Below are 22,042 nucleotides of genomic sequence, written 5' to 3'. Positions count from 1 at the left end.
ATAGGAAGAAGCAGTGCGGCCCGTTCAGCTGCCTCAGAGGTGAGAGAAGGGCTGGAGGAGGCTGACTTCAGGGGAGTTCATTCACTGAACACTAAGGTATGACAAAGTCCCTGCATGGATCCTACTAACCACTACAAACTACCACACCAGCCACAAACTACCAAAATGTACCATAGGGGAGACCGGGTATAGTTGTAACACTTTAAATTCCTCCAATCACAAGCAAGCTAGAAATCAGGTGATCACATGTGTAGATGCTCCATTTAGTCCCAGGCCCACATATGAAAAGAATGGCAGCTAATTTGAAAGGTTCATTTGTGCACAGCAAATGTATAACAATTGTTTGTTATACAAAAAATCTGTTAATGTTATACTAAAATTTGTTGTTAATGATAAACGTGAATAGCCTACTCTCTCTCCTTCTCTCTCTCTCTCTCTCTCTCACACACACACACACACAGATGTGAATCTACCATCACACAACTGTAAGTTGATAGACGGTCAGTGTAGTCCTTTATTTGTTCACCATGAATAAACAAAGAATTTAGTTGGAATGGCGTGGTTTGTATCCAGTTCATGGTTTTACAAAAGGATGATACATTTTACCGCAAGTGTTACAATAACTTTTTTCCTTGGGTTCCTTCATGTCCCTTCCACCCTAGCAACCACTGGTAACACCCTAGCAACCACTTAGCAAGAGCCTAGCAATCACCTCAATCACAAGGGAAAATAATACAGAAATAAATACAGAAATAAATGTAAAAATGAAAAGAATTAATAAATAAAATGGAAAATTAAATGGGAAAGTAAATAAATAGGGGAATTAATACAAAGGTAAATAAATACAGAAGCAAATTAAAACAGAAATATCAATTTATGTCACATTTTATCAATTAATTAATGCCTACATTTATTTTTAATATTATTTTTGGTGCATTTAATGGCATATGAATTAATTTATTGAGTCATTTATTTATTTATTTATTTATTTTTTTGGCAGTTATGGTCCCCCATAAGCAGAGGTGGAAAGTAACTAAGTACATTTACTCGAATACTGTACTTAAGTACAATTTTGAGGTACTTGTACTTTACTTGAGTATTACCATTTTATGCTACTTTATACTTCTACTCCACTACATTTCAGAGGGAAATATTGTACTTTTTACTCCACTACCTTCATTTGATAACTTAAGTTACTAGTTACTTTGCAGATTCAGATTATTAATACAAAATATAATCAACTAATAAATTGTGATGTATTATTATAGATTACTGTAAGCTACCCAGCAGTATATAAAGTAGTGGAAATCAGCCCCACCTTTTCCAGCTGCAACATTAAAGTGATGCTTACACATAAATGCATCAATAATTATAATTCAATAATATAATATATACTGTATTATTCTGAAATGGGCCATTCTGCATAATGAGTACTTTTACTTTTGTTGCTTTAAGTACATTTAGATGCTAATACTTATGTACTTTTACTTAAGTAACATTTTGAATGCAGGACTTTTACTTGTAACAGAGTATTTTTATACTGTGGTATTTCTACTTTTACTTAAGTAAAAGATCTGAGTACTTCTTCCACCACTGCCCATAAGAAACACTGTAGCGACCACTGGCGAAACCCTATCCGCAATTTGGCAGCACTCTAGCAAAGATCAATTCAAAGTGACTGTTGCTTGGACGGCAAGCACACTTTAAATTTTCTTCAGAAAATGTAGCCTTTTCTAGTTGTTGCTTGCGCTTTTAATTTCCATTAGAATGCTAAAATCCATCAAATCAAAATTGGACTCACTCAGACTAAGGCATGACAAGTGCCACTCCTTGCCAAACCTAGTTCACCCCCACGACTGATTGGTCATCTAATTTTGACATCGACCTGATTGCACCATTGAGCTCCTCTGCCACTGGGCCCCTCAAGCTATACGTTTTACGTCGATTAGTCAGGGAACGGTGATTTGTCAGGACCTGGTGTCCGGTGGTAGCCAGAAGGAGGCGGGTCCAGCGATTGCAACAAGTGTTTTGGGGAGCCGGGTTACCACTCTGGAGTCAGACATCCCCTCTGTCTGGAAAGGGTCAGGACCAGGACGCTCTTTGGAGAGGAGACACCGGGAGTCCCTTGTCTGCGCAGCGGGCGTCTCTGGGTGTAAGCAGGGAGGAGAGGAGAGAGTGAGATAAAGTGGACGAAGTTGCATTGGGGGAAATCAGCCGAGATCAGCCAGCATGGACGGGTCCAACCGAACTATTCACCCGAGTTGCACGGGAAAACCACCGGTCGCAATCGACATCATCCTCCGTGAGTAGACTGCTTTTAATGGAATCGAAAGAGTCTCTCGGACAGGGATTTCTATTAGACCGAGGACGCCCATTCAGTGAGCTGTTGTCCCGAGGAACCCCACCTGAGGAGATTCTTGTTAGACATGGTAGCCTATAGAAATATTTAACGGTCTGGGTTTTCCCAAACTGTTTCATGTCAAGGACCCCCAACTGGACTTGCATTAGACCACAGATCCCCATTTGACGAGATTTTGTCCTAAGAAATTACCCATCTGTAGTTGGTTGTGATTTAGTCTACACTCATTGAACTGACTGTAAGAGTGGGGAGAGTGAGACCTATGATCAGAATAGTCACCTTAATACATATTCCCCTGGGCTGTAAAGTAAATAACAGGGAAACTAAACTGCTCCTCATTTTTCTTTCACCTCCTTGAACCACCTCAAGGACCTCTGGAAGTCCCTGGACCCCACTTTGGGAAGCACTGGTAGCCTGTAGGATAGTGGTCTCCCCCCTGTAAAACATGCAGTGGTCCTCTTCCTCTCCAGGTGCTTCTTTCTTGGGCTGAGTTGACATTAATCTGTCATAAGGCAGGAGCTCCCTCACATTTTCCTGTTTGACTTCATGATTTATATTGCTGCATGTAATTTGGTGCTGAGCTGGGTGAGTGTTTATACTGCATAACAGTGGGGAGTGTGAAACATATTGTCAAAATAGTCTTTCCTATACCAAGCTCTCACTGCCCTAACTTGCAGTGAATTACATAATATTAAATTAATGCTATTCTTTATTTTGCTGGGGAGTGCCTGGAGCCTCCTCTAGGACTCTGGTGGTCCTTTAGACAAGATGAAGATCCACAAATAAGCCATAGTCCAATTAAAGTGACTCATACAGACTGAGCTCAGTTACATCTCTTAAGTTCTTGGCTGCTAGTTACAACTTTTAAATAAGATTTATCAAGCCTAATCCATTTAATCCATTTCACTCGGGTGGTATTATTACTGTAATTTCTCATTTAGGCTTCTGACTAATATTAGATTATCCATTTCTCATAACACTCCCCAGACAGTTTTCAGCCTGACGTATCGGGCCTTTTAAGCGAAAAACATAAGTGATGTGTAATTGATTTTTGTTAATATTGGTGATTATTTGCCTCATGATGATCATTGACTGGCGGTCAACCTTTTTATTTACCTGTACATCACTGCATAATGCATAAACTCCTTATATAGCCTTCCTGCATGAGTTAAACATCCTTTTTAAAACCGTCTACAAACCGTCAACGTTTTGCAAGGAAAAGAACATTTTAAGACAAGTTACAGTTTCCCTCCATGGTAATGTGGGCAAATGATCACAGAAATATGCCATTATGATGCTGAAGCATATAATTTCACTTGATTAACATCTGTATCAATTACGTCAGTGCCGGAATTAGATTTTTTTGGCTTAGTTAAAATTCTACATTTAGGACTCTCATCTTTACTGTAGAAGGCTGCATGTTCTCTGCACATGTATGGCTGTAATTGATGTTATGGATGCATGATTTTGATAATACTGAGAAACTGCCCTAACCAGTCAGGATACCTTCAATTTGTGCAAGCATTTTATACTTTTTTTAATGAGGGTATGCAATTTCCAAGAGGCGCTCACTGTCAATATACAGTCAGAGATGTATATGTTAAAGGATAGAAGTAACATAACTTAGAAGGATAGAAATAACATAAGTGGATGAATAGTAAAATAATGAGAATAAAGCATTATTATAATTCAAAAACAAAGTGGGCGGATTATCAATGAGGCAATCAGTCTTCATTTGGAATTTTAAGTGCTTTAGCAGGAAACAATGACAAGAGAAGTCAGTCATAAGTGTGTGTGTGTGTGTGTGTGTTAACTGATATCCATTAACCGTTGATGACTCAGGATACTACGGAATTAATGACACAAAACACGAAAGTACTTATGGGCAGTTAGCGGCATCATCTTTAAACGATTCTGACAACTTTGCCTTTCCCTCTTTCCCTTTCCCATGTGACTCCAACTTTGTTCGCCTCTCCTCCGCACTCTGGAACAACTGTGTTTACTTGCTAATTGCATCCTTATGGGTTTCCTGTTGCCCAGCTCGCAAACCTTAGAAGCTCTTCCCAGAAATGAGAACAAAGCTTTTCTTCTCTCCTGTACCTTGCTCTGCGCGTAAGCCCACCCATGCCCATATGTGTTTATCATCTAGGTGAGTTCAGTTTGTTTTATTTGGCAGTGTGCATCTGTCTGTGGCAACTCAGCATGGGCCTGTCTTTGGTTTCCTGTTCTGCCGCACTGACATAGCTCCCGAATGACCCAGTGTCTCTGTCATGCCCTTGAAGAATGGCAATGGAAAAACCCATCTCCCCCTAAGAGAACCTACACCCAGGTCTAACTCATATATAACTAAATGTATATGAGTTATATAATGTCGATGATATAACTCATGATATATAATGTCTCAGCCCTCGTAATATGGCACTCTGATTTTTCGTTAAGTGAACAGAAGAAACCATTTGCTTATTAAAACTAACCCCAGGCTGATATTAGTTTGTGCCTTTTAAAAGTTCTGATTACTAGTATTGTGTTGTGGGTTTTTTTCAAGGTGGCACAAGGCTTTTCTTTTCTCCCTCTGGAATTTGGGAAATCCAGTGACCTTAAATGAGTCATTCATGATTTGCCTTTCAGCTTGCTGTTTTCCAGTGTTTCTCTGGGTATCCACATTTTCACAAAATCATTTCTATTGTGAACCTAAATGGATTTTGTAGGATATTATGCATACCTTATGCATATCTTGCTTTTAGGCTACAAATTTACTATCCAGCAGCATTTTATTCAGCCTGCCTAACACTGTACTTGGGACCTGATGAAGGCTGCAACAACATCAATATCCAGTACCCTCATACTAAATTGGAATAGTGTAATCGAATGACCCAAGCTGTTTCTCTAGAATAACTTGAGGTAAATGTTTAATCTTCTGAGTCCCCCCTGTGGGTCCCAAGTCCCAACTAAAACTCTAAAACCTGGCTATAGCTAATGTATTGTCATTTGTTCCTCTCTCCCTGCAGAGTTGGACATCTTTGGGATCATCCTGTACTCTGTGCTCACCTTCATGGCAGCGGTGTCCATGCTGGTCTACATAGAGGAGTGTATCTACATCTATAGGAAGGTGCCCTCCAACAAGAAGAGTGTCATCATCTGGGTTAATGGGGCAGCGCCGGTAAGACGAAACACACCGCAGGAGGGGCTTTTAAGGGGCGTTTGACGAAGAATGCAGTCTAATGACACCTTGAGATGTGTACTTAATGGAGCATGTGCAGAGAGATAGAAGCAGCATTGCCATTGTCTGCTCTACCCATTCCAAGGCATGATGCCTGGTGTTTGCAAAGTGGTGAGAAAAATGTTGACGTGTTGACTCTTTTTCTGTCTTTCAGGTGATTGGCACCATGTCATGTCTGGGGATGTGGATCCCCAGAGCCACCATGTTCACCGATATGGCCTCTGCCTGGTGGGTATGACTCTCCTCTTTCACTCCTTCACTACCTCTCTCCCACTCACCTTCCATCTCTCGCTGTGCTGTGTGTTTTTTCAGCCCTGCAGTGAGGGAAAGTTACACTGCATAATATGCCGAGAAACAGCCATACCGTTGTGTAATGGGTGGGAAAGTAATGGCTCTCATTTTCTCTACTTTCGTTCTGCCTGGAAATCTCATCTTCCCTCCCTCTCTTATCTCTCCGTAGCTACTTTGCCATTGTGGTGTTCAAGTTCCTGATCCTGATGCTGGAGGAGGTGGGTGGTGACGAGGCCTTCCTGCGGCGAGCGGGGAAACACAAGCTGAGGATCAGTACGGGGCCATGCTGCTGCTGCTGCCCCTGCCTGCCGCATGTGGCCATCACACGGTAAAGCAACAACTACACGATGTGCAGTGGATATCAAAAGTCTACACATCGTTCCAGATTTTCTCATTTTTATTTATTGCCTTAAGGTGTGAAATGAAAACCCCTTACATCTGACTTTTGTCACTTTCATTTGCATATCCAGCAAAATAAATGAATAACAATACGCTACTCATTTCTGGCACTATTAAGCCCAATGTCCGGCCGATGCGACACAGAAGCGGAACGGCCGGGACACGGGATCTGAACGGATCTGAACGGAAGGCAGTGTACACCGCCTTCCGTTCACCCGCAAGTCAATAAAGTGCATTTTTACGCTTGTCAGACGCAAGCGGATCCGGCAAAAATAGACCAGATGCGGAAAAAGATAAGATGATGTTTGTTGTCTCAGCTAAGCACTTCTTGGCAGAAGCTCTCTCAGATTGCAATGGCGCCTCCAAAGGCCTTAAGGCAATAAAAACTAGAAATTAAAAGCCTGTTGTGTCAAAGCAGTTGTGGTGAACAGCGGTCAATTCCAATGGATTTCAAGGGAAGGGAGCGCAGATATGTTATCATATCTGAGAGAGAGAGAGCCATTGTTCTACTTTATACATAATGCTACACTGCAGATGTATTATTGAGTCATTCCTGCATTACTGAGGAATTGAGTGAAACATCCTGCTAATGCAGTACAAACAATGGAACTTCTATAATGATTTCATCTCAGTCAGGAAAAGGAAAGTTTGATGTTCATTTCTAACACAATGGGCACCATTTTTTTCAGTTTGAGATGGTTAGATGGTTCAAAGCTTGTAAGTAACTTGCTGGCTATTGTCTGACAGACTATTGGACACCTGATTAACTATGCATACTTTCAACCAATCAGAGCGTTCATTTAACAAGTAATTATACCATGAAATTGAGAAATGCAATTCTCACTGCACTGGACCTTTAAGACCTTTTGAATGTTGCATAAGCTCAAAGATCCTATGCACACTATGTTGAACTCAGAAGTGAAACACGCCTCTCATCTTTCAGTGCAGGTTGAATGCACCGCTGGTCGTTCAACTCTGTCAGTGTGCAGGGTGGGGCCCGCTGTGTTTCATAGCACATTGCACGTAACAGACGCACCACGCCCCCTTGTGGCTAGCGTAAAGACCACTGGCCCCCACTTTCGCTACATGTCAAGGTTGATTTACGCCCCTGCATTAGGCTATGCACTTAAAAAACAGTCTGAATACAGTCATACACTGGCTGTCATGTATGTCTATCAGATGCAGGTACGGTCTACATAGACGACATGCAACTCTCACTGAAGGTATCTGTGTGTGGGCTTCAGGGAACAACACACAGATGTGCTTATTTGTTCCAGCGAAAGGCAGTGGTCCAACAAGCCATTTCACTATGCATTCACTTTGTGTAAACCTGCATGCTGTATACAATGATAATGATGTGAATCACGCTAAGACAATACACTGAGCTTTATTCATTGATCCAATGCCCGGTTTCCCAACAGAATCTTAGTGCCAGGATTATCCTTGCTCTTCCAGTTTAATCCACTGGACAGAGATTATAGCAAGATTATTTTGGAAAAGACATTCCTTATTATGAAAATTTTATAATGCACCCTAAAGGGAGGATCAGTGCCATTCTTATACAAGCAAGTTGATCTGGAAATGCCTACTGCCAGTAAGGATGTATCCAAGGTCCCACTTTTACTTTTTATACATTTTATGCATTTGCTGCACCGCTTCTGCTTTGTTTTGCCTTCCTGAGAGGAATTGTTTTCGAAATCCTCAAGGACTACTGCAGGATACATGCAGGATACTATACCCACAGGGCAGAGGGGGCTTCTGTAGTGGTGACCACCATGTTGTCGGAGATTTAAAGGCATTTTCCGTAATCACCGGTGATCGTATAATCCAGTTTCCTCTGTTCTATCTCCAGGCGTTCTCTTTTCCTGCTGAAACTGGGCTCCTTCCAGTTTGCTCTGCTGAAGATTGTCTTCACCATCCTCTCCATTGTCCTCTGGACCAATGGAAACTTCGACCTGGCTGACGTGAGTCAGTTAAATGGACAAGTCATCTCCCCTTTGTTTTGTATTCCATCTGCTAAAGAACAAACTCCCTCTCCTTGGCACCTATTTATTTTCCTGTTTTCCTTCACTGGTATATGATGATGTATGGTCATAAAAATATTGTAATGGCACTATGACCCTTACTTGCACTCTTTATTATCGGTTGCTGCTCATTTTAGTGATCTAGAAATTGAAGCTTATTCTACTGTTGCACCAAGTCTAAATTATTTGCATACAGCCATAGAAAAGCACAGTCAAAAGACACAGTCATAATCTTCCTCCATGTCTCATTCTAGTATATACACTGACACAAAGATGTACAGGTACAAACATGCAATCGCTCAGTCAGTCTTTCATGATTCACTCACATTCAATGAAACACAGTCTGTTCTCTCTCTCTCTCTCTCTCTCTCTCTCTCTCAGTCTGGCTTATTGGCATGACATTTGACATGTACTGCCAAAGCAAATTATAATACAACAACAGCACCAACAAAAAAGAGTGCCAAACAACAGCAACAGAAATTGATCCAGTTATCAGCATGGAGTATTTGCATAGTCTTTTGTTTAAAGACAGAAAACAGAGGTCCCACTGGTTGTCCTGGTTGACTCTCTCTATCTCTCTCTCGCTCTCTTACTGACCTGCTTGGATGTGATTGCATTTCAGTTGGAAATCACTGGTGCTGCTATATGGATAAACCCATTTGTGGGCGTCTTGACAATCATAGCCCTGTGGCCGGTGGCTATCATGTTCATGCACCTGAGGAACACCCTGCACAGCCTGAAGATCATCCCCAAGTACGCCATGTACCAGGTCAGGCACGAGAGATGCTTCAAACACACACGTGAACACACACACACTTGCAAGCATATGCACACAAACACCTGTTCACACACTACCATGTGAAGCGTGGCAACCAGTGTGGGTCTACATGGCTGGTTGTAAGTCAACACCAAATTCAAATAACATGTCGGGTTGTGGGGCTGTCATAACTTTTTTTACAGGATTTTCCAGTGTTCAGTGGTTTGTCAGGGTAACGTGTTTGTGTGTGTGTATGTGTGTGTGTGTGTTTAGCTGGTGCTGGTCCTGAGTCAGCTGCAGTCCGCAATCATCAACATCCTGGCTATGAATGGAACCATCGCCTGCACCCCGCCCTTCTCCTCCCAGGCGAGAGGATACTGTGAGTAACACCCACCTATACACCTATCCATCCCTCCATCTATTAACCATCTCCTCAGCAATCAGTTATTCCATCCATCTATCTATTCATCCATCCATTAATTAAACCATTAATTAATTAATCCCTCTTTCCCTCATCCTTACCTCTCTCTCCCTCTCTCTCTCTCTCTCTCTCTCTCTTTCCCCTTCTCCAGCGATGAGTCAGCAGCTGTTGATCCTGGAGATGTTCATCATCACGCTGGTAACTCGTCTGCTGTATCGCCGTCAGTACGATCCTTTACCCATAGAACACGACGACAACGAGAACACCAAGATGGTCACAGTGCCGGAGAATGCATGAGAAGTGTGTGTGTGTGTGTGTGTGTGTGTGTGTGTGTTTTCATGTATATATATGATTCTACAAGAGATTATATGGGTAAATATGCATTTGGAGTGACATAATCAATTGAATGACTTGTGGATGTTCTTTTAAGGGTCATGGATTTGCTGACGGTATACACATGTTTGACTGACAGGACAGGCTGTCACACACGCCTGTCTTGACACCTGTTTGTGCCCTCTTTGTGAAACTTCAATATTTTTTTTAAATGGAAATGAGACCATGAGGATGTGTCCAAGGGGCTTATTTATATCTCTCATCTTATTGTGATGGCTGGTTGGGTGTGAGGCAACATGACATAACTATGATGTAAGATTGATTGTGTTTTTTTTCTTGCATTTGCATTTTGTGTTGCAACCACTGGACCTGTACCGTAATCATTATCCATCTGTACAATATAAGCATTTTAAACATCCTCAGATGAAATTTCAGAGTTGAATTTGTGTTGCGCCATTTGTTATCCTCGGTTCTCCTCTTCAGCTGGTCTGTCACACTTGAAGACTTAACTGTGTCTCGCCACTAGGTGGCAGTAGGAGCCAAGGTCTGGTAGACACACACACACACACACACACACACTTACTTTGCTGCATCTATAAAACTATGGGGCATAACTATTTAACGTAACATAACGCCAGTGCACAGACAAACAGTTTAAATAGTTAGACTAATTGAATCCTAAAATGTAATCAGTGTATTTCAATTATATTACAATTACATTATGCGACGAACTGAAAGTATATTCTTCAGGACAGTCAATGTAACCTAATATCAAACCGTAAATATTATTTAAAATATATAGTTTCATTATAGCAATATCAAAAATTCAGTAAAGATAATTTATTGTGAATATCAAATCGTTTCCTGTATACTCTCACAACTGGCTGTAGGCAAACAGGATAATGTACGCGATGATGGTCCCTCCAATTGGGTTGTTGGATTTAATTTGTTTCCTGGTTTTAAACCAATCACTGTGGTGCATCAACAGCCTCAGTCAAGTGCGGTTGACTCTAGATTTGCAGCTATATACGCGCTGTTCAGCTGCGTCAAGTCAACCAGAAACACCCGGGAAAATATAGGAAGTTAAGTGATTTTTATCTTCAAAATAACAATTTTTGACAGCCGTATAGGAATTGCAAGGCATTTTGGTAGCGACTTATTCTAGCTGACTTGACACCAGACACTATACCTCAGTCTATAGTCTTTCAGGATGGGTCAAAATAACAGACTTATTCAAGATAGTAGGCTATAGTTGCTTTGTATACATTTTGTGTTTCAGTCTTTGTGAATTTTTGGCCGCTTTATCACCTTGCCTGTATAGGACTTATGCGTTGCAAAAACAACAACTATATTTTCATTTACCACATATTTACTTGTAAATACAGTATATTCTTCCTTTCACCTCTGGTACTTCAAGAACATTGTTTGTCAATGACGCCTTTATTTTGAAAAGATAACCGGAAGTCCCACTTTTATTCTGAGTTTATTGACAATACTTTGCTGCTCGGAGTAAGCAACGATGTTGTCACGGGAAACCATCCGGAGAACATATTGTTTTTCTTGTTTCATTTAATCTTATGGACCTTTGTCGCATTGTCGCTCGTGCAGACCGGAGCCAAATGTGGACGCGGACAGAAGACAACACGTCTCGCTGTCAGCAGGATCGGATGAGGCGCTCGGGCTATTTTTGATCTCATTCTCACGGACGGATCCGTCATCGTTAACTTTCACTATGAGGGTCTTCTTGTCTCTCCTGAAAAACACCAACCCCAAAATCGAGTATTACTCCAGGTTCTCGCCGTCCCCGCTCTCCATCAAGCAGTTCTTGGATTTTGGTAAGTAGAGGAGCGGCGCTGTGGGCTGTCATCTTCTGTAATCCCGTCTCCCTCCTCCGTGGAAATGACCTGCTGGTGAGGAAGGAAGAGAGTCAAGGAAGGGCCTAGCTTGTTATTGACTTGCGTGTAGGCTTTTGTCATGCAGTTCATTGTTTCCGTGGATTTGCTGTGTCACAGTTGTCGGTGGTAGTTAAAAAATAGGTGTAGTCTACCACAAGCTTCCCCGAAATATTACTTTGTTATGATCTGATGCGGTATTTGACATGGCTGTTTACTTGTAACCCAGCCATAGCGGGACATGTGGTGCCATGCTGGTTGCTGGGAATCACAACTTGCTGTTATAGTTTTGTTTATACCGTAGTTTATGAAGATAGGGATTTAAAGCACACACCCAGAATAGAACAAGATAACACATGCATGCAGAGATGTAGTGGAGGATAAACCTAGCCTACCTAAACTCACAAACTTTTTATCTGCAGAATAGAGCTTACTCATCTTTTTAAGCTGATATAAATCTCTATTTGGTGATATTATAGTGTGTATCAGATGTAAATTATATAAGGTGGGGTCTTTTAAGGAAAAAAACACAAATTAATGATTTTCAGCTAGAGGTCATGTGTACCCACCTTTTTGTTTACCATCACATCACTAGAGAGAGTAGAGTCAACAATTGCCTTTAGGCCCTGAAGTGAGACATGAGAAGCAACATGACCATGAGTGAGTAACACTTTCCACTACTATAAACATGTGGTGTCAACGCTGCACCCAAGGCTTTTCCTAATCCATCTCTGATTAAACCCAGTCATCTCTATTATGTAATTTGTTCTCACAGCTGTGAGTAGGATATGAAGTACAGGAAGAACACACTTGTTTTTCACCAAGACACACAGGTCTTGGAGTCTTGTCAGCATCATGTGAACAGAGCAGTGGGGGTGGAAATATTGTGATGTTTCTTAAGGGAACATAATGAAACAGCGTTACAGCAGATCGCCCTCATGCTGCCTTTGTTGCTGCCAAATGAGCAGTGTGCGTCGATCCAGGTCTGAGTCAGTATGGTGGTTTCACCCATTGCCACATTTTACGATTTCACGTGTCCCAGCCCCCGCTTTGTGCTGCTGAATCAGGGGAAGCCTTTCCTGTTAGCTGACATGATAGCACACTTCCCTTCACCCTGTCAGATCCTCTATTTTTGCCAGCCCTAAGCTAAAGTAAGATAACATCACATTCCTCATTTTACTGTCTCTTCCCTTATTTCAGAGCCCTGAAGTCACTCATACTGTTACGCATCATTACGCACTCGCTTTCACTCCAGTCAGCACTTAGTTCAACAGGTTTGGTGTAACTCTAGCTGTAAAGCTACAAAGTTATCTTTGCATTAGCTGAATTGCCAAGGCTTTACCATTGTTCCTTTTTGTGAGTGGTAGAAACTGAGAGTCTCTATAGAGAAAGGACAACACTCTGCTGGAGTTTAACTTGCTGTGTATCTGTTTCTCTGCAGGGGGCTTATAGGGTGTGTGTGCGTGTGTGTGTGTGGGTCTCCACTTACACACACAAGAGACCAAACATGCTTGTTGTTGATGTTTTTTCTTTATCAGTGTGTGGAAACAATATTGACCCAATTTAAGGATGCAAACATGCTGAGTTGTCTCACAAATGTTTAATTTGGAGTGAGAGATTTAGGATTATACTCCAGTAATGCTATGTGGTCTGCCAGTTCTAAAACATGAACCCGCAATGTTAACTTATCTCTCTTCGAATGACTCCCCCTTTCCACTGGCCTAGAAAGATTTCCCAATATAGTTCCTGATAGGATGTTCAAGCTCATGTTGGCAGACGGCAAATACAACTCCAGCCAAAAAGCAAAGTTTTGGCTATTATATTGAAGGTGGAAATTAACACCGGCTACCGATACCAGCCAAATACTCGTAAATAACCTGTCACTTTGGTAGGAAACTAATCATCTGGTGGTTATTTTCCATTTGTTGGGTGAAGGTAAAGGTGAATTAAGAAAAACAGCCTTGTTTTTCCCTTGATGATAATACATTTTTGTCATTATCCAATGGGTTTTGAAAGGGTTTCATAAGCCCAGGAGGCTGAAGAATTTGCTCCACCCATAGAGGATGTAATCTCTCAGTAGATGTAAAAACATGAAAATCACCAAAATTGGAGTTGTTTAAACAAGACAACAGAGATATATGGCTTATAAAATAGTTTGGCCAGCAGGGGGAAATAATAAATTAGCTCTGTATATATTCATTGTCAGTAAAAGTTAGTTCCCAGAAGTTAAAATGAAATCAGACCCTTTTAATGCCGTAGCTTTGACAGATTCACAACTGACTCCTCTCTCAGGCAGGGACAATGCGTGTGAGAAGACATCGTACATGTTCCTGCGTAAGGAGCTGCCGGTGCGGCTGGCCAACACCATGAGAGAGGTCAACCTGCTACCCGATAACCTGCTCAGCCAGCCCTCCGTCAGGCTGGTCCAGAAATGGTGAGGCACTTCTTCCAGAAATACACTTAATACAGCCGTGACAGGCTCTCCATCGCAAGATGATAAGGTTCGTGTTTGTGTGTGTGTGTGTGTGAGCGAGTGTGCCAAGAGTTGACCTTTGACTTATATTTGTTTTATCAGGTACATGCAGAGCTTTGTGGAGCTGTTGGGTTATGAGAACAGAAAGCCGGAGGATCCTCACGTTCTGAACGAGTGAGTGTCGCTCTGAATGGAGAAGTGTCTTTATTCAAAACACAATACCTCCGTGGAGAATATTACCCCATGCTCCTATTAATGCTTCATATACTAGGTATATATATGCCGGTGTATGTAGAGTAATTATAGCTGTAAATATAGGTATGGCAAACATCCACCCATACTGGTTATTTGTCCTTGTCTTGAATCGTCTCAGCTAATCCCCTGTAATAAACATAAACCTCTGCTGACTGTACAGGTAACAGTGTGTATTTATACTACAACAATGCCTCATGTGATAAACAGATAGACACAGATAGGGATTTGGATAAGAGCGTCTGTTTAGAGAACCGGTTGCCAGCTGCTAATGAACCATTGAGACAAGGATGGCTCAGCTGCTGAACCATAAATGAAAGGGCAATAAAATATTGCCTGTTACTCATGCTGAATTAGCATTTTGTTTGGCTTTGTGTCTGGGAACAAAAAGGTGGTGGGGCTAACATGCAATTCAAGGATTTGGATCCAGGCAAAATGTAATAGTGTAATCTGTCCACACAGACTGAATAGCTGGCAAATGTGTTTTTTCCTGACTTTAAATTTAGGCATATGTGAAGAATAGGTATTTGTGTACATGTGTTTTACCAAGCAATGGCCTCACAAATGACTGATCAGCGGTAGGTCATAGATCATGTGCTGGATTGGCTGATTTTGATATATTGTTCCTTTCTTGCTTTTATTTTACCCATCCATCCCTCTATTCCAGTTTCCTGGAGCTGTTGATAGAGATTCGTAACCGGCACAACGATGTGGTTCCCACCATGGCTCAGGGAGTCATAGAGTACAAGGAGAAGTTTGGCTTTGACCCCTTCATCAGCAGCAACATCCAGTATTTCCTCGATCGCTTCTACACCAACCGCATCTCCTTCCGCATGCTCATCAACCAACACAGTGGGTCTCACTCTTACACACACACACACATACACAAACTATCTTACCTGTACGCACACACATATAGAATTGCCTATTTGGATAGCAAATGAATACCTTAGTAGTTAATTTGCATATGATTGGCGTCACTATTTTCCCTGTCCCTTGTCTTTGTTTGTCTATGACGAAACTTTGTAATTATTTTCTGATTGATTTTTGCCACTGGCCTGTCTCTGTTTTGCTGAAAGTTTGATTACTTAAAAGGGGCATGAATATATTACTGTAAAATCCAGTAAACTGTGCTCTGTTTCTGCTCAGCTCTCCTGTTTGGAAACGACACCAACCCAGCCCATCCAAAACACATCGGCAGCATCGATCCCACCTGCAGCGTGGCTGAAGTTGTCAGCGGTGAGTTCAAGAGTTTAAAGGCTTTTTCACACCAAACATGAGGCTTCATGCAAAAAAGTAATTCAATAATATCATTACAATTTATATCCTTTATGACTGCTGACACAGTGGTTGCAAAATGCCACATTATGTTGAAACAGTTAAGACAGAGTTTGAACAGTAGTCAAATGTGGGTAAATTCTGTCATCTTCGGGTATATATTGTTATCTATGGATCACATTTTTTTGCTTTGCTGCAACAAATATTTGCATAGTTGTGTTGGGAAACGGAGTCAGCTTAGATCTGAATTATATCACACCTTCCACTCTCAACACTGACCCATATCAAACAAAACTAAGGTCATCCGAATTTGAGTGGCATGTTTACATAATCCTTGCTTGGTGCAACATATGTAGTGGAATTCTCCTGCCAACACCATATGGACACAAAGCTGCACTGTCAGTGACCCAGGAGGAACAGTAGCTATACTGCTGACCAGTAACAGGAATCCAAACAAACCGATGATCTTATTCAGCTTGGTCCTCTCACTGACCTGAGTTGACTGTGTTCCTCAACAGATGCCTATGACACAGCCAAGATGCTATGTGAGAAGTACTACTTGGCCGCTCCTGAGCTGAAGATTGAGGAGTTCAACAGTAAGAGATCTTTGCTCCTGTGCAATGTATAATTCATCTGTCCATCCATTGCAAGGGTGCACGTAACTAATTACATTTACTCATGTTACTGTAGTTGAGTAGCTTTTTTGTGCACTTGTACTTTTTTTTTGTATTTTTCAGTAATTTTACTTTTACTACAAATTCTGTACTGCTCTCCATAAGCAACAGAAACTGAACCATTGTAAATTGACAAATAAGCCCTTTATAGTGAATGGTCAGTCAGCAAAGAAGAGAAGAGTCTAGCTTTACCTTGTTTGTGCACTTTATTTCAAAATTTCAAAATTTTCCAATTGAGTTTGAACTCTGTCCTCTTATCCTTTTAGAATTGCATGGGAAAAATCACTAACAACTTTCTCTTTTCTAAAGAGTAACCCAGTAACTTTTACTCAAGTACATTTTAAATGAGCTACTTTTACTTACGTCGATTTTTACACCAGTGCTTAAGTAAAATAACAGCAATGTAACTTCTACTTCCACCACTATCCATTTGACCATTCCTGCATTTCTTTATGAAACAGCAGTAATGTCCATAAGAGAGCAGTGGTGAAACAGTGTGTTCTGTTACTCTTTCTATTTAGAGCTTGTAGTTGCGAGTCTAGATTTAGTCCTGCAGTGATTACAGTGTTCAGAATGTGGTGTCTCATTAACTTCAAAGGAAATGTGTGTGTGTGTGTGCACTTACACATGTACACACTCAACACTTGTTTCTGCAAGCTTGTGTGTGTGTGTGTGTGTGTGTGTGTGTGTGTGTGTGTGTGTAATCGTCTCACTCTCCCTGTCTCCCTGTTCTAGTGAAGGCCCCTAAAAAGCCTATCCAGGCGGTGTATGTGCCCTCTCACCTGTTCCACATGCTGTTTGAGCTCTTCAAGGTGAGCGGTGCAGCAGTGATGCCTGTAACCTGCTGGTCTGGCAGTCTAGAGATGTAATTAAATTGAAATGTGACCATAATTCTATAAGGATCTGTGCTGAGCCAAGTTAATTAACTCTGTGTCTGTGTCTGTGTGTGTGTGCGTGTGTGTGTAGAACTCTATGCGGGCCACAGTGGAGCTTTATGAGAACAGTACAGAGGGTTTACCGCCGGTGAAGGCAAAAGTTACTCTGGGTAAAGAGGACCTCTCCATAAAGGTAAGACACACACACACCACACACACACACACACACACACACACACACACACACTACATATAGCACTTATAACACTGATAGTGTTATTGTTGCGACGTTTGAACTCTCTTTGTTGACTCTTCCAGCTTGCTTAGGGACCGATTTGCATAAATCTATTGTATAAACTCAGCATGAGCCACACCCTTAAGAGAGCTTAGCATCTCTCTCTCTCTCTCTCTCTCTCTCTCTCTCTCTCTCTCTCTCTCTCTCTCCCCCCCCCCCCTCTCTCTCTCTATCTCTCTAGATCAGTGATAGAGGAGGAGGTGTTCCTCTGCGGAAGATAGATCGTCTCTTTAACTACATGTACTCCACCGCCCCTACACCAAGCCTGGAGCCAGGAGCTGTCCCACTGGTACACACACACACACACACCAGAATCAAATCAATATAGACCCTAGTGATCATTTCAAACCAATTTTACCTTTTGCTTAGCCTGTATATTTCTTATGTTGTATATGTAACTGTGATATAATGTCTGAATAATTAAATTCAGAGCCTGCCCTTTCCTCCCTCTCTCACTCTGTCTCTCTCTCTCTCTCTCCCTCTCCCTCCCCTCTCTCCTTCTCTCCCCCTCTCTCTCATCCAGGCTGGTTTCGGCTATGGTCTACCCATTTCCAGACTGTATGCCCGATACTTCCAGGGGGATCTGAAGCTCTACTCCATGGAGGGTGTGGGCACTGATGCTGTCATTTATCTGAAGGTACAGTGAGCTGATCAAATGTCTTGCATCTCCTAACGATTTTTCTGTCTCCCAAAGATATTATATATGTGTTGTTGTTTTTTTTCACACTAAAGGCCCTGTCCAGCGAGTCGTTCGAACGCCTGCCCGTCTTCAACAAGTCAGCGTGGCGACATTACAAGACCAGCCCCGAGGCGGATGACTGGAGCAACCCCAGCAAAGAGCCACGTGACGCCAGCAAGTCCAAATACAAGGCCAATAGATAACTCTGCCTAGTCCGCTAGTCCTACCCGTCCCCCCTTCTGAGCCTACATACCCACTCTCTGCCCGGTGCATGTATGATGAATGTTGCCCTTGGGTAAACACCTGGTTTGGGATCAGTCTTGCGTTGACATTCCAGTGGGTAACATTAGGGCTTTGGAAGGGCGGGCTGAACTGAACTTAGATCTGTACCCAATGGCAATGACCTTCATCAGCCTAGCTTTTGTTGTTATGGCATTACCACTGGCTCTCCCACAATGGAGCTTAAAATGGACCTTGATCCCCCGCTATCTAACCCCTTTTATGAACAACTGGTCATTTGGTCAGTTGAGTCTTGTGAGTTCTCTCCCTCTGTCTCATGCGTAGTAGGCCTGCCTGGCTTTGCTGACTAGGCCACCGCTCCCTGTGGCTGAATAAGCAACGCACTGCTGATTATGTGTCTTTCTCAGCATCGGCGAAGGGCCGTCTACTCGCTTTTCTGTGTCCGACCGCGCATAAAAGGGCCTCTGTTTCTGTTTCTCCCTCCCAAACGCAGGCAGAGACAGAGGGTTTGAGTTTCGGTGAGAATGGGGGAACAAGGAGGTTTCATTTCCTTCCCTTGGGAGACACTTTTGATCGGACGCACAAATAGGTCAGTGTGTCGCTGGCATAGTAATGTCTAGTTTTAGTTGCACTCTGTTTTAGCTGGGAAGAAGAGAGAGAGGATCACCTAGTGTACTGCCATGTTGTAATTAGGAGGTATTGGAGCAAATGAGATAAAATGATCATGAGTATAGCTTATTTATAAAGATCTAGAAGCCAAGATATTTATTTTATGTCAGAGAGAAAGCCTTACTTTTAGGAATATATCAGATTTGAAGTGTTTTTTTATTTGCCTTGATGGCTCTACTGTAACTTAAGGTTCATTTCAAAAGGGAGAAAGTTAGCACTGAAGATTTTGGTTATTGTTGTTGTTGTGTGTGCTTTTAGAGGTTAACCTCCCTCCCACCTACCCACAGACGACTGACCAGCAATATTGACCCTCATCACAGACATTTCTGCTTTGCAAACCTCCATTAACCCACGGCCATGCGTTTACCCAGCTCTGCACCCTAATCAAACTAATACTGAAGGACCAAAGGAGCGTCTTTAGGATGCTTATGAAATGAAATGACACCATGCCAGCCTTGTCTCTCCTGTAGCTTCTTCCACACCAGCATGATTGTATTGTATGGTAAGACTCCTCAGAGAAGAGGAACGGACCTATTGCTTCTAACCGAGGACTTACTGTGAAAGCGGGATCCCTTCTTGGCCGACACTAACAACGCTCTGTCCCCTTTCTGCATCTCTCATCCGGCAAGCAGTGTCGATGGCGGATACACAGCATACACACAGCTTGGACTTGTTACAAGTGATCCTAACAATGCCATACCGAGTCAGCCTTGTGTCTCACTTGTAGTATTACTAATCCTTAAAGTCTAATGAACTTTTTGAATGAGTTTGAACAAAGCTTGTGTGTTTTTGAAATGTACTGGTGTTGTGTTATCATAAAAATGGCGGAAGTAGACTTAGTAGAAAATAGCTTTTCGAACGCACAAGGTCTTGATAGCTGACAGGCTTTACTTTATTTTATCCAGGAACAAAGGGGCCATTTCTGAACTACCTATACAGTGTGGAGAACCATTTAATTTTTACATGGCAACAGGATTTCTTTTGATGAACTTTTGATGATTTTTCTCTGATAATTTTTTAAGGGGTGTGGGCCACTCCTGTATTTTCTTCTTTATTTATATGTTAGGAAATCAAGCAAGACACAACAAATGTGAGACAGAATGTTCTGGAAAGCCAGCAGGGGTAAATGTGGGTCCAGGAGCGGAGATCTCAACCACTAAACCATCTCTAGGCACTGGATCATTTTGTCAAACCATCTGATTTTTGTCACATGCCAATCATATTCAGGAACTTTTATGATGCACTTTGCTGGTGTGACTAACCTAAAACTATACACATATTTTCCATTCACACATTTCATACAATCAACTCAGATCACTGGTCCACCTCTATCAAGAGTTTTAGGGTTGGAGGAAGGCTAATTATGATCAGGTGGTCATAAAGCCAGGTCAGATCCCAGGTCAGTAATGATACTCAGTGCTCAGTGGCACAGTGCTTTGAGCTTCTGAAATAGACCATAGCCTCATGAAACATGGCCCAAACCTGGACAGAGGATAGAGCTTGGTTTAAGGCTGGATCATGGATAATAACCTGAAGTGATTCCTCTTCTCGTCTCCTTCAGCTCCATCCGATGTGAAAAGAAAGAAAGGAGCATTAGATGATGAAGAATTGTGAAAGACACTTCATTACGGAAACATCCGTCACCCCGTATTTCCTTCGCTATTCAGCTAAAACTTCAACACTGCCAATGCCTTCATAACCTGCCATCATACCTACTAGTACGTACTTGAGCATATCCCTGTGTAACAGAGAGTGATGTTCAGTGGTGAACTGTGGCTGGTGCCTGCTGTGTTGCAGGTTCAGGCTGGAGACTTCTGTCCTCTTCATTTAAAGCCCCAGTTCACTACCTCCGATGTGTGTTGTCCCTGTTTCTCAGTCATAATCACACTTAACAGCCAAGTGACTGGATGCATAAGGGAAAGCTTTTGACAAGGACAATGTGTGGTCCAATTTCACATTTTTGTCACATTTACAACTGTGTCATAAGGAGCTAGACGATACACACCGCTGGGACCTATAGCTGTTTTGGATTGTGTTCGATTTAGAGGCCCAGGGGTCTTCCACCTTCAGTTGTTTGAGTCAACCTTTACTATTGAAGTCTCTGTACCTATGGTTTTGCTGAGTATATTATGTATATAACAGTATGAACAATGTTGATATTAGCAGCCGGTGTGGAGTGATCTCTTTATGTTTCCTTTCCCACTGTATCTCCGGCTTAAAGAGATGTTTGAGCACTTTGTATGCATGGGCTCCTCACTGCAGAGGAAATCATGCAAAGTTATGCAATTAATGTTATTTCCAAAATCCAGTAATGCTCACCAACATACACCAAAACAGTGATACAGCCGTCTGAAGGTGTGATTCAGCATGAGATCATCTTACCGACTGTCAAATCAGACAATAAAGAGAATTGCCATTGCGTGTGATTCGTCTCTGAATTTTCTTTGTATTCTGCAGTCTGATAAGAGGCTGAAATGACCCAATAGTGATCCTTAATTGACATTCAATTATATGTTTTTGTTTTATTTACGTATCAAGCCGTTTGGAATTAGACATTAAAAAATAAGACAAAAAAAGACACACATTCCCAAAGTTTGTACATATAGTGCAGAGTTACATGTAGTGCATACAGGACAGTAAGATCTCTACATTGCATTAGGGGGGGTGTTGTGGTTGGGGTGGATGAATGGTCTGCTCCAGCCTGGCACGGGTCACTGGTGAGCAGACCTGAGCAGAATATTTGTTTCATACATTTCAAATGATTTGCAAAGAAAACGTGAGGATGATGTTACGGCTTTTGAAGAACCTGACATGTCACGTTCACCCCAATGGCCTCAAATAGTATAGACAGTATATTTCAAGTATCACCAGAGTGTCAGTACTTAACCTAAAGGAGAAACTTTGCATCTCC

The 22,042-nt window shown here is 41.9% G+C and overlaps 2 protein-coding genes across 4 annotated transcripts; both read left to right on the top strand.

Moving 5' to 3' along the window:
* The first annotated feature begins 2,039 nt into the window (after positions 1-2,039).
* slc51a (solute carrier family 51 member A) lies at positions 2,040-10,213 on the top strand. Its single transcript, XM_071526068.1, has 8 exons — positions 2,040-2,302; positions 5,368-5,519; positions 5,734-5,807; positions 6,040-6,198; positions 8,122-8,233; positions 8,916-9,062; positions 9,324-9,429; positions 9,623-10,213. Exons 1-8 carry the CDS (start codon positions 2,230-2,232, stop codon positions 9,766-9,768), a joined length of 969 nt encoding a protein of 322 aa, XP_071382169.1. The 5' UTR covers positions 2,040-2,229; the 3' UTR covers positions 9,769-10,213.
* Positions 10,214-10,753: 540 nt separating this feature from the next.
* Positions 10,754-21,548, top strand: pdk3a (pyruvate dehydrogenase kinase, isozyme 3a). 3 transcript variants are annotated; one of them, XM_071526051.1, is made up of 11 exons: positions 10,754-11,643; positions 13,993-14,130; positions 14,272-14,343; positions 15,089-15,273; positions 15,571-15,660; positions 16,218-16,321; positions 17,135-17,185; positions 17,340-17,441; positions 17,725-17,832; positions 18,067-18,180; positions 18,276-21,548. In XM_071526051.1, exons 1-11 carry the CDS (start codon positions 11,537-11,539, stop codon positions 18,423-18,425), a joined length of 1,221 nt encoding a protein of 406 aa, XP_071382152.1. In that variant the 5' UTR covers positions 10,754-11,536; the 3' UTR covers positions 18,426-21,548. The 3 variants fall into 3 exon arrangements, with proteins under 3 accessions (XP_071382152.1, XP_071382151.1, XP_071382150.1); XM_071526050.1 differs by having other exon boundaries at positions 10,760-11,643; positions 16,218-16,295; positions 17,109-17,185; XM_071526049.1 differs by having other exon boundaries at positions 10,763-11,639; positions 13,989-14,130; positions 16,218-16,295; positions 17,109-17,185.
* Positions 21,549-22,042: the final 494 nt, after the last annotated feature.

This window comes from Centroberyx affinis, unplaced genomic scaffold (genome assembly GCF_046629955.1).
Source record: "Centroberyx affinis isolate AG114_WGS23_722 - 3 ecotype Tasmania unplaced genomic scaffold, CSIRO-AGI_Caff_v1 ptg001383l_1, whole genome shotgun sequence".
In the NCBI taxonomy this organism is placed as follows: domain Eukaryota; kingdom Metazoa; phylum Chordata; class Actinopteri; order Beryciformes; family Berycidae; genus Centroberyx; species Centroberyx affinis.
Note: the sequence above shows the minus strand (reverse complement) of the source record. Positions and strands in the feature narration are given on the sequence as shown.